At 39.7% G+C, this 24,517-nt stretch overlaps 1 protein-coding gene across 1 annotated transcript in view; it reads right to left on the bottom strand.

Moving 5' to 3' along the window:
- Positions 1 to 542: 542 nt before the first annotated feature.
- Positions 543 to 24,517, bottom strand: part of LOC101529182 (cadherin-related family member 3) — an 81,239-nt gene continuing 57,264 nt past the window's right edge. Inside the window, exons 13-20 of the mRNA XM_058679164.1 lie at positions 18,676 to 18,908; positions 14,726 to 14,897; positions 12,991 to 13,232; positions 11,809 to 12,008; positions 7,926 to 7,945; positions 7,757 to 7,821; positions 5,298 to 5,346; positions 543 to 1,085 (exon numbers count right to left, since the gene is read on the bottom strand). Of these exons, the coding sequence (XP_058535147.1) occupies positions 973 to 1,085; positions 5,298 to 5,346; positions 7,757 to 7,821; positions 7,926 to 7,945; positions 11,809 to 12,008; positions 12,991 to 13,232; positions 14,726 to 14,897; positions 18,676 to 18,908 (1,094 nt within the window). The 3' untranslated portion in view covers positions 543 to 972. The remainder of the gene's footprint in view (positions 1,086 to 5,297; positions 5,347 to 7,756; positions 7,822 to 7,925; positions 7,946 to 11,808; positions 12,009 to 12,990; positions 13,233 to 14,725; positions 14,898 to 18,675; positions 18,909 to 24,517) is intronic.

Raw genomic sequence — 24,517 nt, 5'->3', positions numbered from 1 at the left:
TGGCTCCTGGCTCCAGATTGGCTCCGCTCTAGCCATTGCCAAAGCTTGGGGAGTGGACCAGTGGATGGAAGGTCTTTCTCTCTGTAAATCTGACTTTCCAATAAAAATAAATCTTTGAAGCAAAAAAAAAACAAGGAAAGGGAGGAATGAGGAAGAATGATTCCTAGCTAAGCTGCATTTTGGATCACATGTGGATTTGTCCTCTCCTAGAAGCAGAACCTCTAGGCTCCCACTGTCATGCACCACAAGATAACCAACGAAGTCATCAGAGAACCCATATGTATTTTAAAATTTGTCTCAGTGCACACCTCTCCAACAACTTAATTCTGACATCTCTTTGTCAAGTCATTAATAAGTAAAAAGTTTTCAGGTAGCCATTCTCCACAGAGCTATAAAAAGAAAAAAGTAAGATCAATTGCACTATTGAAAAACCCTACATTTTTTATGACTATCAGTAGCCAAAATGTTTGTTTCTAATGATAACTTCTATTTCTATTTCATGGGTCATAGGGTAATGAACAATCAATTAAAGACAAGAGGTCTAAATTCATAGATTCAAATTCATTTATTCTCTGAAACAATGAAGTCCTCACTGGGTCCAGCCTGTGCTAGGGCCATTGCAGCAAGCAGAACAAAGTCTTTGGTATGATGACTTGGACGTTTTTTGGGCAAAGTAACACAATAAAGCCATGTCTATTTATTCTCTAATTTTCAGCAAAACACATTTAGGCACTCAAAGTTCACTACTGTTGTCTTTCCCCACAGCCCTAAACAGGAAGGTCACAGAACAAAAGTTATGAACAGTCACAACACAGTTGACCTCATAATGGTAATCTAATCTTAGGTAGTCAAGTCAAAATGCCTGTGGCAGTCACACATACACAAAACAGTCATCACTCAGGGACATGGGAAAATCCTATCATTGCATGGGCATTTTTAAGGATACAGACTCCTTAAGCATCTGAAAGCATCTTAGGCATCTGGGAGCAGGTAGATGTTTGCCACAGACTCCTGCTGGTGCCTCAGTGGCTTCTTCCACTTTCTTGCACCTGTTCTGCTGTTAAATTCATATACATTCCCAGACACTGTGAGAAGGAAAACATGAAACACAGAGAAAGAGAATTCATAATGAACTTGCAGAGTATTTATTCAGTCACCATGTGTTTACTGACTATTTGGTCTAAAGCCAGCATGGTGACAAGTTTATCTTTTCAAATCTCACTTTCTTACTGAGGGAGACACCAACAGAAAACTAGACACAGCAAGTGATTTCAAGTACATTAACATTTGCCCCTTCTAGGGAAATCTTTTGTGGGAAGGAAGGATTCTGTACCTTGGCTGTGGTAGTAGTTATGTAAATCCATATAGATTAAGCATAACAGAACTACACAGAGATACTTTTAAAAATTAGAGTGCATAGAAACAGATGAAATCTGAGAAATTCTGTGTTCAATGATATAGTTAATTGCACCAATGTCAATTTCCTAGTTTGGGCAATGTACTACGTAGTTTATTTTGGAACTTGAGAACTGATTCCTGTGTCACACATGAAACATCCAGGTTCAAATCAATCTGGATGCATCGGTGCAAACACAGGGTCGACACCACCTCTCATACTGAAGAGTAGAATCAGGCACTGCATCAACATAAAGTGACTGCAACGGGTTCTTGCATTTATGAAATCATACACATGCTCATTTTAACATAAGGACCTTGATCCCAGTCTCTATGGATGCAATTATCAGCTAGAAACACAGTATTAAGAACAAGGGTCCCTGTGTTAAAGTGATTGCCTTCTAATCCTCACCATTAGAGAGAGACATCTTCCACCCTCTGGTCATTCCACAGATGGCTTACAATGGCTAGGTCTGGGCTAAGCTGGAACCAAAGGCTAAGAGCATCATCTGGGTCTCCCATGTGGGTTGCAAGGACCCAAACCCTTGGGTCATCTTCTGTTGCTTTGCCCAGGCCATTAGTAGGGAGTCAAATCAGAGGAGGAACAGCAGGACAGAAACAGATGCCTCCTGGGGATGCTGGCGTAACAGGCAACGCATTTACCTGCTATGACACACTGCCAGCTCCTGATCCTGACACTTCCCTCTTACTAACCTATGACTTTGGGAGAGCTAACTTGTCCTATCAGTTTTTCAATTTATAAAATGAAGATAGTAATAATTACCACCTTAATACAAGAGAATAAAGAACGCTTGTAAAAGCATTTCTATCATAAGAATTCAATATTTGCAGTGGTTTTACACTAGAAATTTTCTTTAAAATATCTCATAATGTCTACCATGCATAGTTAAATATTATTCAAAGGAGCCAAAAGGTGAAAGCAAAGCAACTCTACATTTATGAATAAACGAATAAACAAAATACTATCTATACACACAGTGAAATTTTATTAGCCTTAGAAAGCAAGGAAATTCTGACACTTGCTGTAACATGGATAAACCTTGAAAACATAATGTATGTAAAAGAAACCACATAAAAGTACTTATGATTTTATTTACAGAAAGTACCTACAGTACTGAGATTTATAGGCAGAAAATAGAACAGTAGTTGCAAGGAGTCAGGGAAGAGAGGAATGGGGGAGTCAAGGCTTAACTGGTACTGAGTTTTAGTTGAAACAGATGCAAACGTTCTGAAGGTGAATAGTGGTAATATGTGAACAACTATTTATTGCACATAATGCCACAGAACTGTAAATGCAACTTAAATGATTATTGATTTTAAAACACCATTTTATCTCATTTAACACAATCACAAGATAGATTAATAATTATAAAGTTCTTAACAATATGCCTGGTACCTTAAATGAACTAATTTTTAATTAAATACACATCTTTTATAATTTTTTAAGGAAACAAAAGATGGCATACAGTGATTTTTATTATATCCAATAATAATAGCAAAGTAGAAAAAGAACCAGGAGAATGATCTCCAGGAAAAAGCAAGCTTCTCTACTGATTTTCCATCAGGAGACCTGGGAGAAGATCTTCTATCCTTAGCAGGTATCCTGTGTATGCCCACAGACCTATGAGACCTTAATTCTCTGTCCCTAACAGTTACACCAATGTTTTACTTTCCTTGAGAGAAAAACAGTTACATGAGAAAAGATCCCATAGTCCTCTCTGAGCCTCTGATTGAATGTATATAAAATAAAGACAATAATGGTCATAATAATACAGAAATGTAATGCAATCATCACAATGAGGATTAAATGAAAAAATGGAATATGTAGCATGGGTACTCATCACTTACACAATGCCTCTATTCTTTTCATGAATTCTTGGGACACTAGCACTCACAGGAAACTTATCAATCAGATTAGGATCTAAGTAGCAGGTTTTTTTTTTTTTTAAACACAATTCAATATTTTTGAAACAGGTGGCTTCAGGAAAGGTCTGGCAGTCAGGAATAAAGCTTCAATAATTTTATGCCAAGACACCCGAGGCTGTCAGGAGATGATTTGTGGTGAAGTATCATAAGCTGTTGCAGTGCCCGTGAGCCCTGTGCAACTAATTCCCCCACACTGAGTGACATTTTGGAAGATGACTTTTACATTTATTACATTTTTGCTTAAACTTTGCAATCACCTCCCATGAAGCAGATTAAACCCACAGGCTAATGCCCACTTTTCAGCTGGGATAAAGGAGACTTGAGAAATTTAAACTCACACATGAACTTCGTCCAAGTTCACACAGAGGGTTAATGGTTAGGTCAGCACTCAACCCCCGGTCTTGTAACTCTATAGCCAGGGCTTCAACAGCACCTCTGTCATCTTCCTCTCTTCCTTGGGGGAAAAGTGCATACAAAAAGCAAAAAGCCTACAGGATATTTTGCAAAATGGAAGTATAGTCAGCACTGTAATTTCAGAGTTCACTGATAAGACAGTACTTCCAAAAGCTCACTGAAAAATGGAATTCAAAGATAAATTTGAGCAGGTATTCAGTTCAGCATCCCATATCATAGTACCTGGGTTCAAACCCTTGCTCTGGCTCCTGCATATCCTGAAAGGCAAGGGTAATTGCCCAAGTCATTGGTTCCTTAGGAAAAGTGGATTGTGTTCTTGACTCCTAGCTACAGCCCTAGCCACTGCAGACGTGTGGCATGTGAAACAACTAATGGGATCTCCCCTTTCCTACTCCCTTTCCCTTTCAGATAAACTTTGAGAAAAAAAGTTTTGAATACGTTTAGACACAAAAAATATTTGAATCTGTAAATATTTTTAATAGTATGCATTGCCCATGAACTTTATGAAGTACACTTGTGTACCCTTAGATCAGGTATTGCAAATCTATGAACCACAGCCTGAAGATGCCGTGGCTGACTGAAGATGAGCACAACCTCTTTGGCATTAACCCTTAAGAGGTAATGCAAGGTGGGGACTCCAGCCACTAGGCAATACATAAATCTTTTTTAAACAAAAGTAAGGTGCAGGCATTTCTCATTGAATAAAAGAGGACTCACACAGCTTTCATGGCACAGAGGAGATACTGTGTCAGTTACCAATCCCAGGCCTCAAAGCACTGTCTTGTTTTGCCTTGCTTGCTTTGCAACTTGCCCTGAGAGATAGAAACTGCTACATGTGATGAATCTTGTTAGAAACGTTACAAAAAGAGGCCCTAACATTACATGAAGAGGGATGTGGGACCTAGCTGACCCCAACTTGCAACTGTCCCTGCCAAGCTGTCAGACTTACGCATGCAACCACTTTGGAGCCACAGCCCAAAACCAGCAAGCAGCTGAATATCACTGCAGTAACATTTGTGATAGCCCATAAAGCATAGGAATTGCCCATGAGGCAGTCACTCCAATTCCTGACCCAGGACCTTGTGAAAATAAAAGTAAATGCTTGTTATTCTAAGCTCTAAGTCCTGGGCAAGTTTGTTATACAACAACATAAAACCTAGAGAGGTGTTTTATTTGGCACACAATATAGGGTTCAATGAAACTAGTTAACAGCTATTTAAAAATGAGCACTGTTCATGGACCAATTTAAATTCCCACCTTATTTTGAAGCACCAGAATGTCACCAGTACCAGCCCTTATTCCCATATGGCAGTAATGCGGATGAGCTGCATGTGGCCAGGCACCCCAAGCATCAGCTGGCACTGATGCATGAAATTCCTGTTGCATTTAGTTTCTGCCTGTCATTTACTTACTCTGCCTGGTCCTAAAAAGGTTTGCTTCAGGACAGAATCTCACTTTCTAAACCATCCTAAGTGTTTCACACAGTTTAGTATCCAAAAAGGCAGAGTGGGTGTAAGTCGAAAGGTTTTCCAGCAACATACCTGGATCAACAGCTTCTCCATCAAACACAGTCTCAAATACAATAGTTTCCTTTCCAAAAGAAAAAAAGCAATTAGCAATAAAGACATCATGATAAACCTGATGTTAACACGTGTTGAATACTTTGCCTAGATGATTTCGTATAAGTGACTCCTCTTTTCCATCTATACATAGCTAGCAGCCAGAGAATAAAACCCTTCATGCCATTAGTACCTTTTTGCAACCTCATACCCTACATCACCAGCTGCCTTTGCTCTCCAAGAATCAGGTTCTTTTTGTTTTAGTCTGCTTTGTTTATTTACTTGAGAGTCAAGACTGCGCAAATGAGATGGGTACACAGAGGGAAAAAAGGGGGAGAGAGAAATCCTGTATTGCGTCAACTTCTAAATATCTACAGCAAGTAGTGTGGCTGAATCTGGGATCCAGAAACTCAGTTCAGGTCTCCCAGATGACTGATAGAAACCCAACCACTTCAGCCAACACCTGCTGTCTCCCACAATCTGCATCAGTGGGAAGCTGGAGTCAGAAACTGGAGCCAGCAGTTGAATCCAGGCACTGGCATGTGGGTTAGGACATCCTAAGTGATGCTTAACTGGTAGGCCACGCCCTAGTCCTTTTGGCTTTGCTTTTTTTTTTTTTAATGAAATCCTTCCTTCCTTTTTTTTTTTTTTTTTTTTTTTAAGATTTTCTCATTTATTTGAAAGGCAGAGTTACAGAGAAAGAAGGATAAACAGCGGCAGAAAGTTTTCATCCTCTAATTGACTCCCGAGAGAGCTGCAATGGGCTAGGCTGGCCCAGCCTGAAGCCAGCAGCCAGGAACCCCATCTGGGACTCCCACATGGATGGCAGAGGCTCAAGTTCCTGGGCATCGGCTGCTGTTTCTCCAGGCGCTTTAGCAGGAAACTGGATCAGAAGCAGAAATGCTCGCACTCGAATCAGCATACTGACATGGAATCCTGGTGTCACAGGCAGTGGCTTAATGCACTGTGCCACAATGCCAGCTCATTGGTGGAATAAGTTTTTAGAAAGTCTGTTTTGGACACATCATAAATATGAATCCTTACATATACATACTTTGGTACATGTAAAAGAACAGAAGGCAATGACTTCATTAGTTAAACATTTCTCAACTCTTAGTGTTGGGATCACTTAGCTCCTTTTCTTGATGTGACACCCCTTATTTTAAATATGAAATATTAAAAGCTGGATTGCCCATCTCCTATTTGCATAATGAAATTCTAACTCAGTACCTCAGAAGGCCACTGCATTTAGAGCTAGAGCCTTTAAAGCTGTAAGGCAAAGGTCATATGGGAGGGCCCAGTACAATGATGGGCATAGAAGAGATGAAGACACTGAAGACCCAGACCCAGGCAACACGTAGGGACACATGAAGGGAAGTTATCAGCAAGCCAGACAGTCTCTAAAGAAACTGGCTCTGGTAAAATCCTGAACTTGGAATTCTAGAACTGTGGGATAGAAAAGTCCATGATTTCAGCCACCCCAGCCATGGTATATGTTAAGACAAGATCCTACAAATTAATATGACAGATTAACTGGCATAATTTTCCTGAAGACACAGGCAGGGGAAGGAAGGGTCAAAAGCTAGCCATGGAGCAATGTCATGAACAGTCATGACCCAGACAGGAATCCAAGCTAGTTAGGAAAGCAAAAGAAGCAAGAGATGAAGACCAAAATCATTCTACCTGCTTCCGCCCCACATTTTTTTTTCCCTGGAGCCAGTGTTACTCATACAGTTGTGTGACTTGGCCAATGAACATATTTCAGCCATTTCAATGTGGTCTACAGACTCAACAGTTTAGAAACACCAGCTGTTAAGATTCGCCAGGAATGGGTCTGGTGGTGTGGCCTAGCAGCTAAAGTCCTAGCCTTGAACGCCAGGATCCCATTTGGGCGCTGGTTCTAATCCCGGCAACTCCACTTCCCATCCAGCTCCCCACTTGTGGCCTGGGAAAGCAGTTGAGGACAGCCCAAAGCTTTGGGACCCTGCACCCGCAGGTCCTGGTTCCCGGCTTGCACACACTTGGGGAGTGAATCATCGGACGGAAGATCTTCCTCTCTGTATGTCTGACTTTTAGATAAAATAAAAATCAATCTTGAAAAAAAAAAAAAAGAATCGCCAGGACTGAAAATATATTCAAGCCTATCTCATGTATACTCTGTTGTCAAATACAATTTGTATTTTTAAGTAATGTGGGATATTATAAATGGATTTCCATTCATTTGAAGTTTTTTCTGAATACACATTTAACACTTGACACACATTTTGACCTAGCCAAATTTTAAAACTGGATGTGACATTCCAACTTTGTAATACATACAAATTCAAAAGTGGATGTCCTCTGCATGTGTTTTTATGAAAGAACCTTCTGTTGGGCAACAGTTACAGGGAAAATGTAGTTCTCGTTCTTTCAATATTGAACAGTCATAAAAATGTACTTACTGTTAATTCTTCCAACTTTTTATTTCTGCTTATTTTAATAGTCGTTTCCTTTTGGCTTGCATCTCCTGTCCAAGAGAAATATATAAGACTACAGACATCTGGCAAGCGGCAATTTAAAGATTATGCAAATCAAACATGACTTTGTGACAATTAACAATCTGTATCTTACCTGCAATATAATTCATCTCTCTGCAAAAAAAAAAAAAAAAAGATTGGCAAGATATCAGCTTCATTGCAACAACATAGGGGAAAACAATTTCATACAATAGTGAATTAATGACTATTATTCCAGCTTCTCTACCCCAGAAAATAAAGAATGGTTGTATGGGAAAAATAAAAGTCTTTGCTAACTAGCACTATTGCTTTCATTTCACTATGAATACTTGGGTGCAATAAACAAAAGAAAGAAAACCATCACCAAATCCATTTTAAAGTCATGATATTCTTCAACCTGAAGAAATTTTGTTTTCATTGCTGGTAGAATTTATTTCGAATTCACATTTAGAGCTTACAATTTCAGGTTGTATAATACATAGTCTTGTGTCTTCGTGAAATCAGTAATCTCATTTTTTCCCCAATTTATGTGTTTTTGTTCCATCATCCTTAGTTATTTTAAAGGTGGAGTTACTGGGCCCGGCGGCGTGGCCTAGCGGCTAAAGTCCTAGCCTTGAACACCCCGGGATCCCATATGGGCTCCGGTTCTAATCCCAGCAGCTCCACTTCCCATCCAGCTCCCTGCTTGTGGCCTGGGAAAGCAGTCGAAGACGGCCCAAAGCTTTGGGACCCTGCACCCACGTGGGAGACCCAGAGGAGGTTCCTGGTTCCCGGCATCGGATTGGCGCGTACCGGCCCGTTGCGGCCACTTGGGGAGTGAAACATCGGATGGAAGATCTTCCTCTCTGTCTCTCCTCCTCTCTGTATATCCAGCTTTCTAATAATAATAATAATAATAATAATAATAATAATAATAAGGGTGGAGTTACAATGACAGAGAGAAGAGAGAGAGAGAGAGAGAGAGAGAGAGAGCTCTCCCATCCATGGTTTCTCTCTTTAAATGGCTATAACTGCTGTGGGCTAGGCAAGACTGAAGCTGGGAGCCTGAACTGAACTGGAGCAGCTAGGACTCAAACTGGCTCTCATGCGGGATTTCAGTGTCACCAGCAGCAGCTTAACCACTGCACCAAAATGCCAGCCACCTACTGCTTATTTATATATATAGATAGCAATGTGATTTTGCTTTGGGTTTATTATGTTCTCCATATGATTTTTTTAAATTATATTTATTTTTGCTGGTAGTTGATTAGAGTGGTAAGTGGTGAGATTACCACTTCCACATTTTTTTTCCTTTCTGTATCTGGGGGAGACAAGCACATAAAAGTGAGGGGAGCAGCTGCAGGTGCTTTCAATTGCTTTGGCCTCTCTTGCCAGGTTCAGACAGATTCTAACGCAGCCAAATATCTGAAACGGACACTGACATTGATTACCGGCCCTTGGCTTGTTCGCAAGTTTGTCGAACACCTGTCCATGAAATAGCTTGCCTCAAAATATTATAGGGAGCTGTTCTCTTGTTTCTTCAAAAATTTATTGTTTAAACATATTCTCAAAGCAGGCGTTTGCCAAGAGATAAAAAACATATTGGAATGTCTGGGTTTGGGGTAACTTACAAGAAGTCATCTGCTCAAAGTACTTAATGCATTCAAACGTAACTTCATCAGAGCGGGTTTTTGGTTCAGCAGTGAAGATGTTTGCATCCCACACTCTGGTTCCTGACTCCAGCTTCCTGCCAGTGTAGCACTTGGGAGGTAATAGTGATGGCTGAAGTAGCAGGGTTCACGACACCCACCTGCACAGAAGGATCAGGAGTCTAGCTCCTGGCATTGGCCTGGCTGAGCCCCAGCCCTTGCAAGCATGTGGAGAATGAATGAGTAGAGCAAGAGTACAGGAGCTTGCTTTCTCTCTCTCTCTCTCTTTTTTTTTTTTTTTATTGGAAAGGCAGATGCACAGGGAGGAGGAGAGACAGAGAAGATCTTCCGTCCAATGATTCACTTCCCAAGTGGCCACAACAGCCGGTGCTGCACCAATCCAATGCCAAGAGCCAGGAACTTCTTCCCAGGTCTCCCACATGGGTGCAGGGTCCCAATGCTCTGAGCCATCGTGGATTGCTTTCCCAAGCTACAGCAGGGAGCTGGACTGGAAGTGGAGTTGCTGGGATTAGAACCTGCGTTCAAGGCAAGGATCTTAACTGCTACGGTATTGCACCAGGCCCTCTCTTTTTCTCTTAAATGAATAAATAAATACAATTGCAAAAGAAATACTATCATAGAAAATCTGCTTCAGATATTCTAAGGTAGAAACCACTAATATATTATTTTTCCATGTTTTTTTTTACCTTTTTATATATACTTTTTTAAGGATTTATTTATTTTATTTGAAAGGCAGATTAACAGAGAAAAAGAGAGACGGAGAGATCTGCCATCTGCTGGTTCACTCTTCAAATGGCTGAAATAGCTTGAGCTGAACCAATCCAAAGACAGGAGCTGAGAGCTTCTTCTGGGTTCTCCTTGTAGGGGTAGGGGCCCAAGGACTTGAGAAGCCCTCTGCTGCTTTGTTAGGCCATAAACAAGGAACTGGCTCAGAGGTGGAACATGTGGTACTAGAACCAGTGCTTATATGGGATGCCAGTGCTGTGGGCAGGTCCCAATGCTCGTTGGGCCACCACACTAGCCCTAAATGTCATTTATTTTTACATCCTTAACATTTTTAACTGACATGAATTTGTAGCTATTTGTGGCATCTCATGTGAAGTTTTGGTATGTGTGTGTGTACTGTAACATCTACTTAAGATGAACACCTTTTATTGTTTTATATTGAAAGCATTCTAAATATTTTCTTCTAATTTTTTAAAGAAAATACATAACCAATTATCATTACCTATAGTCACATCATCGTTCTTTTTCTAAAGGTTTATTTATTTGAAAAGCAGAACAACAGGGAGAGAGAGAGAGAGAATGAGATCCTCCATCTTCTGCTTGGTTCATTCTCCAAATGCTGGCCAGGGCTGAATCTAGCAGCCACAAATCCCATCTGGGTCTCCCAAGTGGGTGGCAGAGAAACCTGCACTTGTGCCATGCTCTGCAGCCTTCCCAGGTACACTAGCAGGGATATGGGGGCCTAAACTGTAAAACAGCAGCCTAAGGTGGTGACTGCTTAAGGGTGTCACTGCTTAAGGGAGTCCCAACTGATCTACTTCCAAGCTCCTGGATTTTACTTTGCCCAACCTTCACTAATGGGGGCAGGGAGGATGAACCAGCTGCTAAAAGATCTCTCCTTGTTGTAACTCTGCCCTTCAAATAAGTAAAAATCAGCATAAATAAATATATAAATCATTTAAAAAAAAACAAGGAACTGTTTCAGAATTCAGTCATATCTAGAACCAGCACAGTGTTTGTTGGGCTGCCTGTGTTACAAACAGCAACATAACTCACCATGCCACAAGGATGGCCCCACTCAACTGTGCTTTAAAGAAAACTCCACAACTGCTCCTGAAATACAGTTAAGTTTGGAATCATTCACAAAAGGGGCCACTGACTTATATCTCAAGTACTTTACTCTTTGTCCCTCAAAAGCAAATGTAGAGGGCCAGTGCAATGGCTCAAATAGCTGATCCTCCACCTACAAGCATTGGCATCTCTCAGATGCTCCGATTTGTGTCCCGGCTGTTCTACTTCTGATGCAGCTCCCTGCTTATGGCCTGGGAAAACAGTGGAGGATGGCTCAAAATCTCGAGAACCTGCACCCACATGGGAGACCTGGAAGAGGCTTCTAGCTTCAGATCAGTTTAGCTCCAGCCATTCTGATCATGTGGGGAGTGAACCAATAGGTAAAAGACCTTTCTCTCTGTTTCTTCTTCTCTGTGTAAATCTGCCTTCCCAATAAAAATAAATGAACCTTTTTTTTTAAAAGAAGCAAATATAGGTAGAAGTCAATAAATAAAATCCCTAAAACCAACTGATTTTAACTCTTTATATCAGAAGCTTAGAAATATCACCTACTTGGCATGAGGCTTGGAAACTTCCTTAGCCGTGCTCTGGCAGCATTCCTTAACATTGCCACATCTCCAAAGTAGGAAACCTACCCAGGAAACCAGCCCAGCACAAAACAGAGCCATCAGAGTGAAGATGAAAGGGATGTACCAGTCACTGGATTTGTACGTGTTGATAGCTGTGTACACAATGGTCAGACCTTTCCTGTGCTGGTTCAGAGAAATCAATTCAAAGCAAATAGAGGGCATCAGTTCATATTTTCCAAGAGCATCTGTTCACATACTTTCCATATTTTCAAAACAATGATTCTACTTCAAGGGATATGAGACAATAAAACACACTAACTATGAAATCTATAGAACACAGTTCAATCTCCGGTGTCTCAGAAATTAAATGATGGAGTGGAGCAAATTGGCATAGCAAGATAATCCTCCACTATGTGGCACCAGCAACACCTATGGGCACCAGTCCATGTTCCAGCTGCTCTATTTCCACTCCAGTTCTCTGCTTATGACCTGGGAAAGTAAAGGAGGATACCTCAAGGCCTTGGAACTCTACACTCAATGTGGGAGACCAGGAAAAGGAGGCTCCTGGCTCCCAGCTTCAGATCAGCTTAGGTCTGGCCAATGCAGCAATTTGGGGAGTGAACCAGTAGGTGGAAGATCTCCCCTCCCCATCTCTTCTTTCTCTGTAAAATCTTAAATTAAAAATTTTTAAAAAAAGAATTATACAGAGGTTCTGCTTATCTATTTTTAATTATGAAATACTGAAGCATCTGTTCTAGTGTACAGGGTTGAGATTAGAAGAAATGATGGATTTAAGTCAGAAAGTACAGGGCCTGGTATGCAGTAGGTGCTCATTCCTGTGAGTACCATGACTCCCAGCAGATATTCTCAAAGTGCCCATTTGTTGAGATTACTACTTGATAGAATGTATTGAGTAGTGGGCTTTTCCAGTGGGCAGCACTTTCTGGTCACTGACTTATTTAGCTGCTTACAAGTTCTTTACGTATTTCTTGCAATTACCTCAAACTCTTTCTCACCCATACACTTTATACTTACTGATGCATAAGCTGAGATGTGGCCCAGTGTTGAGAAGGGGTAGTACACAGGGAGAAAAGAATATGGGTGCAGGTGCTACCCTTATAGAATTTTCCCACACAGACCCAAATGAAATTCTGTAACTCTTTACTTCAGAACTGGTTGAAGAAAGTGGCGTCCTGGCTCTTGTCACATAAACGTCTATAACAGCGGTGCCTGTCCTGGGCTGGACTGATTTGCCATATTTCAGGTTGTCATCAATGATATGCACCACGAGATGGTACTGACGCCGCCGATCAGCTCCAGATTCAAAGCGAAAAGGATTCTTTACAATTAATCTTGGTGTATTTGAGCCCCGAGTTGGGTCAAATCCAAAATGATGATTCTCATTTCCTGTAAATGGGTTATTTGAAAAATCCAAGCTATTTTAAAATATGCTGAGTGGTTTCTTCAAGCTACCTTCAATTGCTATTAAAACACAGCAAACGTAAAAAGAAAAAATTTCTATTCTTTCTGGATTCACATATCTATATATGGCTTACAGCAATACTGAGGTAAAAATCAGCACCAGATTCAGCTGACTATGAAAAGGAATGCTTTAATTGTGCAGATCATGAATCCAGTCTCTATAAAGCATCAGCAAGCTTCATACTATTTTGCAATGATTCTCTCTAATTGCTTCTCCTCCCCTCATCTTCTACTCAGAGCAATTTGATTCCTACCTTTAACTGAGTCTAGATCAATATGAAATGAGCCGGTGAGACCACAAATATCTATTAGCCTCTACTAAGTTCAAGTCCTCTATCACCCTAGAGACATTTTTGTCAACAAGATGGCTACATTTCCCATCTTCACTAGTTAGCAAGTGAAGCAGAAATTAAAACAGCCTTTATAACATATTACAAATGTGTTTACTGATTTCAATGCTCCCAGTCTTTCAGGCAGGTAACAGCACTCCTGAACTCCATACTTTAAATAAGTTTCCTTATAATGCTGTTTTTTGATACACATATTCTTTTATAAAACCTAACACCATTTATAATTTTATAATTGTCAGTGTTACTACTACTTTATTGAATAAGTTCCACAAACACAAATTTGTATCCTATTTCTGTGTACAACTATGCTGACAGTACCTGATATATAGTTAGTCCGTATAAATGTTTTCCTTAGAGGAAAAATGCTTGCTGAACTTCATATGGTTCGGCATAAATACAACAACACAACTACAGGCATCTATCCTAATGATAATAGTGTCAAATAGAAAGGTGCTTGCCATTTTGGCCAAAACCATGGATAACAGCCTTGGTTCCTTGGAAAGTAAACATCACAGATCCAAACCCTTTGTTGTCCAATCATTTGTGAAACAGCTGATACATCATCAGAAAATAAATTAAATTAGAAACATCCAAATGAACAGGATGCCTTGGGGTGGGTGTTTGGCTTATCAGGTAAGCTGACCATATCCCACACTGGAGCACCTGAATTCGATTCCCAGCTCTATCTCTGACTAACATGCATCCCTGGAGGCAGCAGGGATGGCTCAAATAATTGGGTATCCATTTATGGCCCATGTGAGGAACTGAACTGTGTTCTTGGCTACTGGCTTTGGTCACAGCCTGGCTTACCCATTCCAGGTATTTAGGGAGCAAACCTGAAACTGAGAGCGATTTCACTTCTCTCTCTATAATAAGTATATACATATAAATACAAGCGAATAATTTTTTTCAAAAATAAAAGGCTACCTTCAGAAAACTTAATGGCTATGGATATAAAATAGTTTAACCTTTACCATTGTTTTCATAGTTAAATATCATGTTTAACACAGTATAATTAATGTTGATTTGACAGTGCTTGTGGTTAATGGAAATAATAAGATCATTCACCAGAAACTATCTCAAAGCGCATTTCAAAATCATGCGAATCTCTGTCATGGCAGTTTAGATTGAAGCCATTGACGTTTGTCCCGGCGATCACGTTGTCAAAAATAACTGCCTTAAACAGATAGGGTGTGCAGACAGGTGCTTCATCGTTCTCATCTTGGATGTCAACAGTGACCTGTCAATGATGAGGGAAGAAAAAAACATCACATTCACATCATGTGACTATTTATACACACAATCAGAAAGCAGCATCTCAGTAAGAGACACAGATCATTTGGAATTATTACGCAAAATGTCTAGGATTTTGTATTTGCAGAAATATCCCTACAGATTTGGACTCTGGCTGTCAATCAAGTCACTGGCTTATTATTCATGGGTCAATGGTGACATTCAGTGCAGCCATTAGGGAGAGCTTTGGGCTCATTAGAAGAGTCTGCAGAAAGCTCACAAATTATGTAAATCATAAGAAAAGAAGAGCTGAAGAAGGATGTCTCTAAAGATTGTAATCTCTTGAAACTTTAAGTATCTGTGTTTAATGGCAAGCATAGCTTGACTTTTCTTTCTTTTAGTGTCTAGTCTGTACTATTCTTTCAAAAAACAATACATTTTTAAGGTTACAATAGAATCACTGCCAAGTATACTTTTCCCTTAATTAGAGGCTATACCTTCATTAACTGAAAATACCATAAACCATCAAGCACAGATATACACAGGAAAAGATAAAAATATCAAAGATTTGAAAATGTCAGCAACCAAATACTAGTCAGTCTAGAAAGGTTATCTGCCCAGCTCTTAGATGACTAACAACTTTCTCAACAATTTTCCCAGGAGAGGCCGTGATATATCTATATTTGCCAGTATTATCACTTTAGAATATTTTCTGGAACATTTTAACAACATAGCTAAATTCTTTTGGAATAGTGGATTCTTTAAATGCTACTTCTGCACAATGAATACAGTTAAGTGTACCATTTATGTCAGATCACTTTCTGTGATAAACAGATTTTTTAAAAGACATTTCTGTGATATCATGAAAACTAAATTGAAGGCGTGCTCAGAGAACTTCTTTTCTGAGCCACTCTCTTGTTTCCCTTTCACATGCTTAACACATGTTCTTAAGCAAGTGCATGTCTTCAGAGACTACATGCATTTGGTTCTACAATTTGTTTATCTGCATAAATGATATTGTGCTATAGGTATTTCCTACTTTATACTTCTCTCACCCAGAGTCATGTTTTTTCCATGTCACTCTACAACTGGTTCACTATTTCTTCTTGATTCTTAGTATTCCATAGGATGCATCTAGTAATGCAGGGTACTTATTCAATCCCTTAATGACAAATATATGGATTGCTTCCAACTTCTCTTATGCACTGCAAAAAGCGCTTAAACTAAGTCCCATTTGGACAGAGATATGATAAAAATCACATGAGCATTGGAGAATAATACTTGAGCAAAGATTCTGAAATACAAACATTCTTGGTATGTTAGAGAAACAGAGAAATCTGAGGTTGGATTGGAAGCCAGGGCCAGACTATACACAGCACCACAGACCTCACACATGACCCTGGAGGTTAGCCAGGTGTTGTGTGAAGTCAAGAGGGAGCTGCAAGGAAGGGGATGATTAACCATTTTAACGGAATCACTGAGGCTCCTGAACAATTGACTACAAGGGGCACAAGCAACAAGGGAGTTCCAGAGATGAGACTGCCACACTAGCCCAGGCAAGTGGTGCTGGTGAGACAATCAAGGTTTTTGCAGTAAATGAGTGGGAAACAGACGAATGCAAGATACATTTTAAAAGTAGAAATCACAGAATTACCTTCCAGATTAGAGATCTAATTTAGTGATCACAGCAGTGATCAAGTATCCAGACTTAATCCCTCTACTTCATCTGGCTGGGTGAGGTTAGATAAGCCACTCAACTTCTAAACCTTGGAAGTGAAATTCTTTGATCTGTACAAATGACTATCAGTAACCACCTCATAGAATCAAAGTGAAGGCAGTATGAGATAGTAAATAGTGTGTGTCATAGTACTTGGCACTATATTGGTTAACAAAGAGTGAATGATGAGGATGATGGCAATGATGAAGACAACAATGACAGTCTTTAACTTTGATGTTTAAAATGTTGTCTCTTATTTCAACTTGAAAGTTGATTTTTCTTTATATCATTAGTTTTGTACCTGATATACACAATTTTACTTTTCAAATGTTAACATTTTTCAAACTGCCTGAAGGCATGTGTTAGCATGGTAGCATAACACATAATTACTATACATAATTACTCAATAAATATTCATTAAAATATAGAAGGAACAAAGTTCTGTTTTATCATTAGGCAAAACATAAACTCTTGTTGTAAGAAGAGTCATTGAGAGTTTTTTATTATCCTTATTATCCAATCTGTTGTTCCTTCTTCCTGTTTGTAGTAAGTGGATGATAACTGCATCTTACACTGTTTGGGGAGATCATAAATGACTGCAGGGAAAAGTGCCACAGCTGCACAGATGTGAAGGTAACACTTGTGGTTATTATTGTTTTTAAATGTTTATTTTTTATCTGCTTGGAAAGCAAAGCATCAGGAAGCAAAAGAAAGAGTTTTCAACTCACTGGTTCACTCCCAAAATGCTTGCAACAACCAGGGCTGAGACAGGCTGAAGACAAAGGCCCAGACCTCCATGTGAGTCTCGCATGTGGGTGCAGGGTCCTGAGTACTTGAATGACTGTCCACTGCTGGATGTTAAGAAAGCAGCCAGGACTGGATCAAGCACTCTCCTAGGGGATGGTGTCTAAGCCCAATGCACAACGGCACCCATCCCCTGAAGTCATTTTCAGACAACAAAGCTACAAAATTCTGTCCTCATGACTGTATGGAAGTCGCTGTCAAAGTCATTCTGATTGTGGGTGTACACAGATCTAAAGTTTTCATCACAATGATACATTCAGGAATGCTAATAACCATGTGAGCATTCAGCCAGGGGTTCTGCTCAGCAGGAGGAAATGCACAATGAATCATCACACCAGATGAGGGCCTAATACCTCTCCCACCCTCCTGCTGTCTCTTCTCCAATGACTAAAGCTTGCAGTCACTAATAACCCAAACCACATCATCAACACAGCAGTATTCAATCTTGACGTCTTTTTCAACAGTCCTTTGACATTACTGAGGAAATTTAGAGGCCCACACTGCCCCCACTTTGATACCAAAAGAAGGCAGAATAACTAATTCCCTTCAATGTAAAAGTCAATGAGAAGCCTAACTGAATGTAGTTCTATGGCCCTTGTGATTATACTCAGGAGGGTTTCCTAAGCTCTGTGTATCCATCTCCTCATTGGCAGCAGAAGTGGTTATGATATTGCCAATCTAAACAAATATGTGTGTGTGTAGCTTGCCTGAAGGGTGTGAAATGATAATTATGTATCTGCATCTATCTTATCTGTGTGTAACAGTCATGAGGACAGGATTATGTAATGTGGTTTTCCCAAGATCACACCTGCCAGACAGATCTTTACCCTGGGCATCGGTGGTGGTTTGTCCTATAGACATATATGAGTCCTATCAACAGTACAGAATGGCACCACTTGCAATTATCATTCATTTACTACAAATGAGAAAAGGGAAAAACAAATTGAACCATAACACATTTCTGATAACTCCGTTCTTAGACAAAACATTTGTTTGGCCTAGAATAGGAACTGAACGATAAGTAAGTGTGGAGTGTGTATTTGCCATTATTATAAGTTTACTAATTTAACGAGAATTAGTCCTTAGTTCCTTCTTTTCAATCAAGCTTCAACTTTCCTACTGAACATATGCAATGTTATAGAAGGCTTGGAAAGTTGGAGAAAGCTGCCACATTCTCTATTCTCCAGTGTGGTTACTGCCTAACCATTCCAATTGTAGCATATCTGAACATAGCAGATTGTGCCTGTTGCGTCTCCCTGCTTACCACGGTGGTCCCTGTGCGAGGATGAACTCGGTCACAATCCACAGCCTCCACAGTGAGGTTATACTGCTTCATGGTCTCATAGTCTGGCTGCGTGGTAAGTTCAATCACCCCCGACAGAGGGTGAATCCAGAATCTCTGCATACCCTGGATGTCTCCACTGGTTATCTGGTAGGTCACACAGTTGAATGGGTAGTCTTCATCAAAGGCCATCACTCTCCCAACTTTGTGGAAAGCTGCCAAGCACATTTTATAAGGTTCACTCTTGTCATGCAGATGCATCACTCTGAACAGCTTAACCTACCTTTGCTTGTCAGATGGCATTACAATTTCTCAAAGGTTCAGGCCGAATTCTTTGGGGCATTAACATGTCTTGAAGCTCCAAATTCTACCAACGGAAGACAGATTTAGAGGGAGTTCTCCACCATTTTAAACATGGCATGAGTCAAATTGTTTGACTTTAAAATAAATTTATACTACTAAGAAATCTTAGCCTTAGGATAAGATTAGCTTCAGATGATAATTCACAGCATACATTCTAAGACTAGACTGCCTAGGCTCCCAGTCTCGGCTGTGTCAGGCACGAGTATAATGCATTGCAAAGTTCCATAACTGCTCTAGCATTCATATTCTTCATTGGTAAATGAGAAACAGCAACATGGGTATCTAGTCACATAGAAGACTGAATGAGGTAACTTACTTAAAGCATTTAGAATACTGCTTGGTATGCATTAAACAGAAAACAAAAATTAGCTATTACCATATTATCTCATTTAATCATTGCAATGGTCTATGATAAACGTGCTATTAATGCCTTCACTTTACAGATAAGGAAATTTGATCCAGCAGAGCTATATAAGTTGCCAAAGGTCACAGAGCTAGAACTAGTAGAGAGGATTCAAAACTAATTCTAAAGCCACATTTTAAAAATTACTTTGTTCTAATTCTAGTCTATAGAACTCCTCACCAATCTTCCAGAACAAAACTGGTATGACAAACTGGTTGCATCAAAAGGCCAAAATTCTTTATCCTTCTGCATTCATGTTTCATTTGTTAGAAATTTATAGGGCCCTTTGCCTATGACCTGGGACCCAGCCTCACAGCTTATTTTACAAACCTGGTACAAGCAGAGTCTTAAATTGCATTATTAGACTCGCCTGATTGTTGCAACTCTCCTTTGCCCCCAAGAACATGCCCAGACCAGCCTGCTGGAACATAAGGAAAGAGTCAAGCTATCCCCAGTCATCCTAGTCAAAGCCAGGACAGATCAGCTAAAGATCAGCCAAGTCTCATAACTGTGAGCAAACCCAGACAAGCCAGTTCCCAGAGCCACAAGCTAAACAAACATCTGCTGTTGTGTTACTCTAATTGGGTTGGGAGGAGGTTTTGCACAGTACGCTCACACTGCAGAACTGGTACAATAGGTTTATCTTTCAATCATTTTCTGCCTGAATTAAATACTGTATCTCCTCCATTTAGTAAAATGTTACCTTACAATGGCTAGTTCACCAACGTATGTACAGAATATTTTGGTGGCTAATCATCAAGAAGGAAATACATAATGAAAAGGCCATTTTACATGCGGTCCCTGTCACTTTCTACCTCCCACAGGTTCCTTTCTCTCTTCGCATCCTCTTTTGATCAAAGTTCATCAGTGTCTGATGATGTGCTGTGAAACAAACAATGAAGACAATGCACAACACTGAGAACAGAAAAGCCACCTTTGTGAAAAGAACATGTTTCAAAGAGCCCAACTTATTGCATGCATAAAAGCATCATTATTAAGAGAAAGGAGCTACAAGTAACACAAGACCACACAGAAGACTTCACAGAGGAAATTTTCATTTGGGCACATACTCCTGGAAAAAGATAATGTCATTTTTACATTTAACACCTGGTTAATGGGATGCTCGCTCTTCTGTAGGTATAAAATTAACCTTCCAATAAAAATTAAAAGCTACCTTGAGCATTTTTAACTGAAGTTTAAAATGGAATCATTCTGCAGAACTGTAATTATGCCCAACTCTTCATCAAAAATTACTAGAATTGAGATGTATCTTCCCCTGTGACTTGAAACCCAGTAAAACTTAGTTTCCATGTATTCTCTGCTAGTTGTATTTTCTGGTAGTTGCCTTTTTGTTGTGGCTGATGCCCCTCAAGTTTTGTGTGTGTGTGTGTTTTCAATTCATCACAGACTATTGGGAGAGGGGGGAAATCTATTTAAAATACTACAGATTCACTGAAATTTATACGGGGGGAAAAAAACAAGTTATTCACAAGACAGATCCAAATCCCTGATGCTAATCAACACATCCTGAGGGATAAATCAGGTTTGTTTTTTAAAAATTTACTTATTTACTGGAAAAGCAGAGTGAAATAAACAGAGGGAGGGAAGAGGGAGATAACAAGGGTGGGGGGAGTTGGAGAGAGAGATAAAGAATGAGTCTGATACCTAATTCCCTAAATGGCTGCAACAACAGAACTAAGCCAAGTGGAAGAGCTAGAAACCCTTTCTAAGAATGTCAAACACTTCCAGTGGATTATATGGCCCCAAGAACTTGAACTGTCATCTCCTGCCTCTCCAGCACATTAGCAGGAGGCTTGTTTAGAAGTGGTAGAACTGAGACAAGAACTATCACTCCAACATGTAACATGGTTGTCCCTTGCAGCTGCTTTAACCCACTGCGATCTCAGTGCCAGCCTTTAACATATTTTTTCCAATGTTCTTAAGGTCCATACACTAAATATTTGATTTTCTGAGAGGAGCTTGCTTTCAGAATAGTTATAGCTTTCCAGTTTTCCTTTTTAAGCCAAACTACTTCCAAGCTGTGAAGCTCTTGTCTAATTGGAAACTGCTAAGAAACAAAAAACCTTTTAACTTCATTCACTCTGTTTACTCTTGTGGAGAATGTTCCCTCCCCCCAAAAAATGTTTTTTAAAAGTCAAGAAAAGTGCTGATATTGTACGTGACAGACACTCAATAAATACTGGTAGTTTTTGGTATCACTGGCAATGAAATAATGTCTATTTTAAGTCATGAACTTCATATTATGAGTGTACTTCTAAGACCTCATAGAAATGGAGTAAAAAATTAAGTTTTCTTTGGTATAAAAATTATTAAATTCACATATTGTTTTTCATAATATTGGTTTTCTTTTATTTTTTAAAGACTTATTTATTTTTATTGGAAAGGCAGATATACAGAGAGGAGGAGAGACAGAGAGGAAGATCTTCCATCCGATAATTCACTCCCCAAGTGGCCGCAAAGGCTGTAATTGAGCCAATCCGAAGCCAGGAAGTCCAGAGCCTCTTCCAGGTCTCCCATGCAGGTGCAGGGTCCCAAGGCTTTGGGTCATCCTCGACTGCTTTCCCAGGCCACAAGCAGGGAGCTGGATGGGAAGCGGAATTTCCGAAGCTAGTTCGGAATTAGAACTAGCACCCATATGGGATCCCGGTGCATGTAAGGCGAGGACTTTAGCCACTAGGCTATCACACCAGGCCACAATAATGGTTTTCCATGAACATTTTAAAGTACTCTTATACATATAACTATCAGTTAATGTTCATCTAGATTAGACAGTTACTGCCATCTTCATTTCACAGAGGATAATTTAAAAGTAGACCAAGATTACATGGCTTGCCTAAAGTTGTTTGACTAGAACTCACAAAAACAGATTTCAATCCAGATCTGTTGAACTCTTAACATTCATTACCTTTATGCTATATCACAAAACTCCCTTTGAAGACTTAGAAGTCTTCCAGGAAAACAAGTAACCAGAACACTATTTGTGAAATGGTAGACATAGGAATGGTCCAGTTATCTCTTTGGACAAATTGTCAGAAATCATTTTCAAATTTCTGTGACTGGGCAAGGGCTATGGCATGCACATTCAGCCTCTGCCTACTATTCCCGCTTCACATACAGGCACTACTTCAAGTCCTAGCTACTCTACTTCCAATCCAGCTACCTGTTGATGGCCTGTAAAAGTGCAGAATGGCCACTGCAGCCATTTGAGGAATGAACCAGCAGATGAGACGATCTCTCCCTTTGACCCTGACTTTCATGTGAAAATAAATAAATGTTTAAAAAAACCTGTTGCCAACCAAGCAAAGCAACCTGAAATTGCTAACAGAAGTCTACATTACCCATCATCTCTGCAACTGTGTGACGAGCTGTGTGATCATACAAACACATTCCTCTCTCCTATCCCAAAGAGTTCACATCAAAGTGTTTGACTCTTTACAGCCCTTTCAAATCAACAGAGCTGTGACTGACAATGCTACATCCTTGTTGACTAGATTACACTATGCTTGAACACTAGCTGTGTCCAATATGTTTGGATGTTTTTACCTTCAAAACAAAAACATTTTTAGGACAAGTTCAATTAGTTGGAAAAAAACTGACATGAATCACTTCACTCTTCAGTTTTAAAAGGCAAAATTATACAGAGGGTATAAGGATCTGTGGTTCCAGGGGTTAGGAAAGAGGCAAGGTAAACAGAGCACAAAAGATTCTCCAGGCAGTTAAGCAACCCTCTATGAAACTAGCATAGTGGAGACATGCAAGTTGAATCATCTGAATCTATAGAATGGACAAGACCAAGATTGAATTTAGTATAATCTAACTAAGGACCTTTGGATGAAAATAATGCATAAATTCAGGTTGAGTAATTAAAACAAATTTGTCATTTTGGGGTTAGGGAGCAGACACTGCTAATAGGGGAAACTGTATGTGCAGACACAGATGGTAAATTAGAAATCTCTGTACCTACCTCTCAATTTTGCTGTAAGTCTTAGCTACTGTTAAAAATAAAATACCTTTTTTAAAAAAATGCCCATCTCTATTTTGAATTCTTGAATGATAGTTGTTAATTGTTAAAGCTGTTAAATTCCTTCAATAACTTGATGATGGCTGGAGTGTTTTTTTCCCATTGGGACCCTCACAGTTAATTCTCAGATTCTCCACTCTCAATTTACAATTTAGGAGTCAGAGATGATGAGTTAATTGCGAAAGATTTAACTTCTGCTCATCATAGACAACCACACTGTTTACCATCCATGAGAACCAGGAGACTTAAGGGAAACAACAAGCTATCGTAATGAGGCTCTGTGAACAAAAGATTACAGTCATGTACCAGCTGACCTTTGGTCAACAACAGAAGGCGTCACAGTGATGGTCCCATGAGATTGCATCACTGCTATGATTTGAACTCAGTTTGGTTCTTGAACAGCCAAGTCATAAATTAGTGGTGCTAAGTGAGTAAAAACATAACCCAATTATAGTGCCTAGGAGGTGAGACTTGCCCTTAGATCACTGGGGTGTGTGCTCACAAAAGCTATTCTTGTGAGAGTCCCAGCCACTCTTCTCTGTTTCTACTTCTCCTCAAATTCCTCCAATCCCATCTGCTGCCATGCCAGATGTCAAAACAACAGGGCCACCTGATCCTGAACATTATTCTCCAGAACCATGTATCAAAATAAATATCTTTCCTTCTTTAAGTAGTCCACGTCAAATATTTAATTGTAAAAAATAGAAAAAAGAAAGAACATCAGTGATACTGGAGCCACCTTAGCTTACATAAGCACACTCCATGAAATTCCCACAGCATGATTACCTAATGGGAAATTTTTCAGAATCTATAACCCATTATTAAGTGATATATGACTATAAGGGATGGAGGATACGTGGTGTAGCAGGTAAAGTCACCACTTGCAACCCATAAAGATACCAGTATATGTGTCTTAGTTGCTCCAATTCCAATCTAGCTCTCTACCAGTGATTTGGGAAAGCTATGAAAGATGGCCCAAGTATTTGGGTCCCTTTACTTACGCAGGAGATTCAGAT

This window comes from Ochotona princeps, chromosome 21 (assembly GCF_030435755.1).
Source record: "Ochotona princeps isolate mOchPri1 chromosome 21, mOchPri1.hap1, whole genome shotgun sequence".
Taxonomy (NCBI): Eukaryota; Metazoa; Chordata; class Mammalia; order Lagomorpha; family Ochotonidae; genus Ochotona; species Ochotona princeps.
This window is presented reverse-complemented; position numbering and strand designations above follow the sequence as displayed.